This window comes from Hippoglossus hippoglossus, chromosome 23 (assembly GCF_009819705.1).
Source record: "Hippoglossus hippoglossus isolate fHipHip1 chromosome 23, fHipHip1.pri, whole genome shotgun sequence".
Taxonomy (NCBI): Eukaryota; Metazoa; Chordata; class Actinopteri; order Pleuronectiformes; family Pleuronectidae; genus Hippoglossus; species Hippoglossus hippoglossus.
This window is the reverse complement of record NC_047173.1, coordinates 17351123-17358901: the sequence shown is the minus strand read 5'-3', so window position 1 is coordinate 17358901 and position 7779 is coordinate 17351123. Positions and strand designations below refer to the sequence as shown.

The following is a 7779-nucleotide window of genomic DNA, read 5'->3' as shown; positions in this document are numbered from 1 at the left end:
GCTTCTACGGGAGAAATGAACGTTGTTACACAATCTCGTAGCTTGAGGTGAGTCTACCTCGGATGGTTAAATATTACGGTTGATGTTGAATGGGATCTTCTGGAACCGCGCTGCCGAGCTGTGTTAGCCAGCGCTGTGATTCCCGGGTGTCCTCTAAACGCCTCTCATGCTAACTCCACAGTGTTAGCATCACAGCTGCAGTTAGCATCAGCTGGACCCTGGAGCCTTAATGGAGGGTTGAGGTTTATAAGTGGAAACGTCACTGGGACCTTTTCCTGATTTTCCTCCGCAGCCAATCACAGACTCAGGTGTTCACCGCGGCCATTTTGACCCGACGGGCGGACGTGGTTGAAGACTTACTTTAGTTTGTAAAGGCCCTTCACCGGATTCAAACCGACACTCAACATCCGGGCCTCAGATAAGTAGCTGCTGCTTTCATTCACTGTGACGGGGCTCAGCATGAGGGGGGGTCGGAAGGTCGATAAACTATTTTTATAGAAATATAATATTTTTATAACATCAGTCAAACTTTATTTACATGGAACTTTACAGCTGAAGAAACGTGGGATGTAAAAGTCAATTAGAAAACATTTCTAACTAATTCAAACCAAACTTAGAGCAACAACATTTTTAGTGGAAGTTTTGTTTGTCTGTTTTCTGTCTTTTAATTCTGTAAAATTTCATGTAAAAATTCAACAAAATTTTCCCTCAAAACCTGCAAAACCTCTTCCTGTTTGTCTGTGTGTGTGTGTGTGTGTGTGTGTGTGAGTCTGTGTGTGAGTGTAAGTGTGTGTGAAGGGAATACCCGTGTACTGTAGGCTTCACACCTCTAACATCTAAATGTCAACAATCTTCCTTCCTGGGAACCGGGGTTAAAATAAATCACATGTACGACTGAGTCAAGCTGCTCAGTTTAAACTCAGTTTACTGAATTTATTCAATAATAATAAAAATAATAACTTAATTTATACAGAACTTTTCAATCAGCTGTCAAAGTGCTTCACAAAGAGGACGAATAAGAAAGATGCCAAAGCGATCGAGTCGTAAACATCGTTGATAAACTTTGTCTTTGTTAAAATGTCCTCCTTGTGTCTTATGGTCGTCTCACTCGAACTATTGGCTACACGGCCCCCCGATGGTATCTGCTGGTACTGCTCTGTCTCCTACGTATCCGTAAACTTTCCGAAGACGTGCACAGGTTCTGACGAAATGAACGGACTGAAGGTTCCTTTCTTCCTCCGTATACGTCTCTAACGTTGAGCGTGACTGGGCCGAACGTGTCGACATCATGTGACTAGTATCAGAATCCACAGATCTGAATTTGATTATTGATTATTCATAGTATGACCTTTGCTGTTTACGTGTCTTTTTCAGACTATTGTATTAATCTGGTTAATATCGGAACATCGGTCTCCATGGAAACGTGTCTATTGACCCATGTGTCACTTGAACATCTGCAGCTTCTCCTCATTTACAATAAAATCTTTTCTGTGAAGCTCAGACCTCCACTGCTTTCACTTTCCTCTGCTTCCTGCAGGGTTTTTCCAAATGTGTGTGTGTTTGTTTGGTTGTCAAGAAAACCTCTAACTTCATCAGTTTCTCTCGGATTAAATTAGAAGCCGCTCAAAGAAACACCTCACGCCCAGGCGCGGGGTCTCTGCTGCATGACCTCACTTCCTGCTCTCGTCTTGCTCATCAGTCTCCAGTCACACTGACGGAATTTACATTAAATGCTTCGTCAGCGTTTCTTCATTCAGAGGCAATAATTCAAATATAGATACTTTGTTAAACAGATGTTCAGAAATGTTCAGTTTGTACATTTGTGTGTTTGTTTGTTTGTGAGCAGCATTACACAAAATGTTCCCTCCAGAATTTTAAAACCTGAAATAGAATATTTTCTTTCTAGTTCAACTTTTATACCTCGACACGTGAACCCAGGTCGTGCGTCGTCAGTCTGTCGGTAACTGTCTGTAACTCTGTCAGTAACTGTGGTGGGTTTCACATATTTCATTGCTGCACAGAATACGACACAAAGTCTGTGCACCTGTGTTTTTCCCTGAAGCTGCTTTCAGACCTGCACCGAACTCCTGATAATCTCCGGAGGTTCTCAAGAGAAGAGTCATTTTCAGACATGAACTTCTCTGGAGTTTGGAGAATGTCCGGAGTCTGTCACTCGGACATAATGTCAGGAGATTATCAGGAGTTCAGTGCAGGTCTGAAAGCAGCAGGACTCAGATTCTGATTCAGCTTTAATTTAAAACATAGGAACCTTCAGCTCATACTAAAACCACAGATGCAGCAGTTTCCATTAAAGCTTCTGGATCTTCTGATGGTTTCTGACGCAGGCTGCAGTGCTTTCAGGAAACTTCCAATAAACGTGCGTGCAGGTGCAGGCCTGCATCAGGACCATCACCTGCGTCCCCACGTTGACCAGTAAAACCTTAGATTCTAATAAAAGCTGCAGGTGAGTTGAAGTTCAGCTGCGAGCTGGTGTTCAGTGTTTGACGAGTGCGAGTGGGAGACCCCTCAGCCTCTTCTATGAAGTTTGATAATTTAAAGGAAACTGCACAACCACATTTTTCACACCTTGATCATCTCGGCATCGCACGTTGTCTCGCTCTCTCCCTCCCCTGTGTGTCTGTGTCTCTGCCTCGCCCTCGCTCTGAGTTATAAATAAGCTTTCACTCAAGCATTCAGGACGACTTATGCACTTTGAGGCAACTTCACAACATCACAGCATCAGTCAGAAAAGTCTCGGCCCGTCTCCGTCTTTGGCATCAATCCGACCGCCGGCACTCGCACCAGGCCCGTCCAGACTTTGGAATTGCACCGACGACTGCAAGCGGCGATATGATGGTTTCCACGGCGAAGGAAGTGGTCTATCTGTCCCTGTGTCTTTGTGTGTGTCAGGTCAGAGGATCGCACATCCCTGAAAAGATGAACAGAACCATCCAGAACCTCCTGCGTACCTATGTGAGTACTCAGATTACTGAGAGTACTCAGAGTACTGAGATTACTCAGACTACTCATACTACTCAGACTACTCAGAGATTAGAGTACAGCTGACTGTGTTTAACTCTGTGGTTCTAACTTCCAGTTTCCTCCTTTTGCTGCTTTCTCACCACAAACACATGCGCACACTTGTACTTTGCACTTGTTTTACATTTAAAGGACGAGTCTGTTGGGTTTTGTCTAAATATTAAACTCATCGTCCAAATTTAAGATAAATTCCTTTAAAACCTTTGAAAATAACTTAATGTAAATTTCAGCAGGGCCGCTCTGCCTGATGCATTCAAGGACCTTCTGACTGACAAGCTCCCTGCAGCTTTTTAGTGCAAAGACATGCAGCTTGTCAGTGAAATAAATTAATGTTGGAATGTTTTTTGTAAGTTGGCAGGAAACTAAGAAAGAGCAGAGTAACAGAGCTCAGTAGCAACAGCTGACTCTTAGGTCTCAGAAGTCTGACTGTCCTTGAATGCATCACCACCAACAGATTGCAGAACAGTGGAAACATTCACACGCTTCAATTTTCTGAATGAAATACTGTGACTCATTAGTTCAAAAGTGACAAGTGACTCTGGAATCGTCAGACTGTCCCTGAATGCACCTTCAGTCCATCTCTCTGAAACCTCTGAAAACTCTGATGTCTCTTTATGCTTTAAGTTTTAGACGGGAAAAATAAAGTTGATTATTTTCACCTGTGATCTGAAAAATATTTCACACATCTTTTCTTTCCCTTCTTTAGAATATTGGGGCCTTGGAGAGATACAACGGGACGCCCGTGTTCCCCAGGGAGCCGCTGGTCGACAGTATGGAGGTAAACAAAGTCACCATCTTGTGTGTGTGTGTGTGTGTGTGTGTGTGTGTGTGTGTGTGTGTGTGTGTGTGTGTGTGTGTGTGTCGCTCTTCAAACACACTCTGACAGATTTACTTATTGATCAGATCAGGAATCCGGGATCATTCCGGTCACGAGGAAAAACCTCCTCAGTCAAGATATGACGTGGCCACTTTGGTCGGCTGCGTTCCGGCATCAGTGGGACGAACGCTTGTGACGTTGTTCTGGCCCAGATGTGGCACGAGTCCGGCATTATGTCCATGAGTGTTGTGAGGACACTCATGGACATAATGCATCCCTCTGCCCGAACCTCAACCATCACAACTAAATAACCAACCCTCACCTCAACCTGATTCTAACCCTATAACCAAGTCTTGACCCTCAAAAAGACAATTTGTTAGGACCTGTCAAAATGTCCTCACAATGACGGGATTGAACCAAAATTGGCCTAATAACTATAGATAGACATGCCCCCCCCCCCCCCCCCCCCCCCACCACCACACACACACACAGACACACACACTCACACTGTGGGTTTTCCCATTTTGAATTTGTTCCAGTCCTGAAACTTCATGTGACTCATCTGAGCTCAAACCTTATTTAGACGCGGATGAGTCATTAAATTGAATAATGACGATCTTTCATTCAATTGATTTAAGGAAAAATATTTATTATGGTGAAGAAATTCATATTGTTGCTGTTGAACGACGCCTCCGGAGCATTTCAGGCTCTTTTATTCATGTGAATCTTTAGATTGAATTTTAAAGTCGACCTCTGACCTCTGTTGTGCTCTTGCATCCAATTAATCTTCCAACCTCACATGAAGGTTTAAAATATGACATTTACCGAGCAACATTTTCCTTCAGGCCCACTCTGCTTATTGTATCTCCTGTGTGGGGAAACCACAATGGGGTTTTTTTTTTTTCATTGTGTGAAACTTTGACAAACGCTCAGCGGCTGGTTTGACACACGATACCTTTGTATTTGATTTATTAACAAATGTCAACTTAAAATGTTATGCTCTACATTTCTGTTCAGGGTTTGTTTTCATTTTATTACATAGACTTGAAATCTTATTTGATGTGGAAATAATTCAGGATCTGAAGCTTAGTCTCAGTTTTTCATCAGCAATTTTAAAATCATCTTCCAGAAATCGCATTTATCATCTGCTGAAAAGATGACGTTCATGGGCGGCGTTTTGGAGACGTATGAAAAGCTGTTTGGCCAAATGTTGGAGCAGCGGCCGAACCTGACTCCCCCGACAGCCGGGGGCAGAGAGGGTCTCGACTCGGCTGCCAACGCTGTCCCGGGGGCCGGCGATGATGAGGTCAGGACGGACCTGATGTACATTCTGGGGAAGATCCAGGACCTGAGGAGGCATCGCTACCAGGAGCAGAGCAAACTGCTGCAGAGGCTGCACGACCTCGGGAAAGTCCAGGTAGAGACATGAGCCGCTTTCACACATGACCTCCGGAGCACGTCCACAGAATCCGGTCTGGACTTTCTCCGGAGTTTTTCTTTCACTCATGAACAACGTAGCAGGAGATTTTTCACTCTTATCACCAAAAACTCTCTGCAAGTCTTCGTCGGCGTCGTCCACGTGTTTGGCTCTGATTTTTATTCCTGAGATATTTGATTTCTTTTTGTTAGTTTATTTATGTTTGCGTGTGTCCCGTGTTAGAAACGTCGTCAACACGCACACTCGCGGTGACTCTCCTGCTCTTCCAGACATTCTACAGAGGTTTTACCAGCCGGCTGGAAAGAGAAACCTCTGAATAATGTTATGTAGATAATGGAAGCTTTACTGAAAGTGACACAGGACTTGTGGTTGTGTGATGCTGTTGTGGGAACTTACACTCGTGTCTTTCTCCGCCAGATGGATGACCGCACCATCCAGAGCAAGGCATTGGGCGAGCTGCCGTGGCTGTACGCGGAGGCGAGTTCACTGAGCAGCATCAAGAAGCAGACGAGGCGGCGGCGGAGACAAGCGAGGAAGGTCATAGGTCATCAGTGAGCCTGAGACGCCAAGAAACTCAACATCGACCAAAACAAAAGTGAAAAGCAAAAATTTAATTGTTGGAAAGTTAATGATAAATGTTTAAGATGTTGAAATATAATGTTTCTGTTCTGTTTTATTAAGATAATATTTAAAGGATCATATCACAGTGAACCAGGAGTCTAAGCCTTTTGAAAATATTGGAGTTTTATGTATTATTTAAGGTAGTTTGGTGTTTTTATACTTGAACAGGTTAATGGGTCCAGAGACTTTGACTCAGTTTCACCTGGAAACATTTGATTCTCTGATTATCTTTTGTATTTTACTGACATGTTGTAGTTTTCTATATTTATTTTCATATTTAAAGTCTATATTTAAAACTGAATCTATTGACTGACGGTTGATTTATTTATTGTGTATTTATAGATTGGCACATGCAGGAAAAATGTGAATAAAACAGAGTGAACCTCACCTCGTCTGGCTCTTATCGTGATTTTCGTGACTTTTAGCACTTTGTTGTTGTGGCTGTTAAACTTTAACGTCTGAGATCACGTCGGTGTCGATCTACGTCCGTACAAACAGGTTTACGTCCAAACTAGCACATTCTATTAGAAATGAAAACTTCAAATAGTTGAATGGGTGATTAAATTAAAGACTAATGGTGTAAGAAAGGTTTTCATTAAAATGTCATATACGTTACAAAGGTCGTCAGTAAACTATTTAAGTTAAATGATCACAAAACATATTATTTGATTCATGAGAAATGATAATGACTCTGAACTTCGGTGGCTCTGCTCTGACGCTCAGCTGCTGCTCAGCCCGGCTGCTCGGGGTATTTCTGCAGAATACACAGCGGCGACATCACTTCCTGTGACATCACTTCCTGTGACATCACTTCTGGTAAACAGCAGGTAGCCGTCTTTTACAGTAACTCACAGCCCTTACCCACAATGCACTGAGGCCTGTATGAGAGTGTGTTAGAGGCTGCGGCTTCTAAGAATCCGAGCTGTGTTTCCCCTGTGTTTGTGTGTGTTTGTGTGTGTTTGTGTGTGTGTGTGTGTGTGGTCAATGAACTTAAACAGTCTTAAAGGGACCTCACAACTATTACAATAGATTTAGATATGTTAAAAATCTTTTAAATCATTTTTTCAAAGCGATAGTTTGTGTTGATAGTCTTTAGTTGTGTAGAGGTTTGAATTCCTCAGTAGTGACGGAGGTTGTTCTCAGTCACGAGGACGCATCATGAGTGAGGGAAGAACTTTTCTAACTTTGTGAGATCAGGACGTTTTCCAACATCTGGGTCTTTCTCCTTGTTTCCTCTCCTGCCGATGTTTCCTTTACGTCTGAGCCCGTCCACCTCCTACATCACTGGGCCTCATTTTAAATATGAAATCAAATCAATTGTTATTTTACTTCTACTTTGATTTGTTTTGTTTGGTCCATGTTGCAGCTGCTAACAAGGAGGAGGCAGGGTTATGACCTATACTACAGCCAGCCACCAGGGGGTAATCAAGGCCCTTTGTCTTAACTTTTGGGAGCCGTCACGTCGTCCATCTTTTTATTTACGGTCTGTGGACGTGATGATCAGAAAACCACAACAAAGAAATGAGAATAAATCAAACGGCTTCACTGCAGCGAGAGTTTGTTTCACGTGTCGATAAGGAAACGACTCCGATCGTTATCTCACCACTGAAACCAGATAAGTGATGAAACAGAAACTTGATTTTCACACATTATTTACACAACAGTCTGTGAATATTTCAGTCTGGGTCACGAGTTATGATTGTCATTTCCTGTGAGAGCATGATATCATATTTTAGAGAAAACTAGCCTGTCGAAATCATTTAGAGTCAAATAGACCATGAAGCGCCGTGTGTATTGGGGGGGGGGGGGATACAACAGTGTGATTGACAGCTAGTAACATGTGTAGGTGGGCGTGCAGTGTCCT

General features: G+C 43.0%; 1 protein-coding gene across 1 annotated transcript; it reads left to right on the top strand.

Moving 5' to 3' along the window:
- Nucleotides 1–2645: 2645 nt before the first annotated feature.
- Nucleotides 2646–6302, top strand: LOC117757063 (interferon gamma-like). Its single transcript, XM_034577814.1, has 4 exons — nt 2646–2973; nt 3746–3826; nt 5013–5273; nt 5712–6302. The coding sequence occupies exons 1-4, from the start codon at nt 2851–2853 to the stop codon at nt 5847–5849; spliced, it is 603 nt and encodes a 200-aa protein (XP_034433705.1). The 5' UTR covers nt 2646–2850; the 3' UTR covers nt 5850–6302.
- The last annotated feature ends 1477 nt before the right edge of the window (nt 6303–7779 follow it).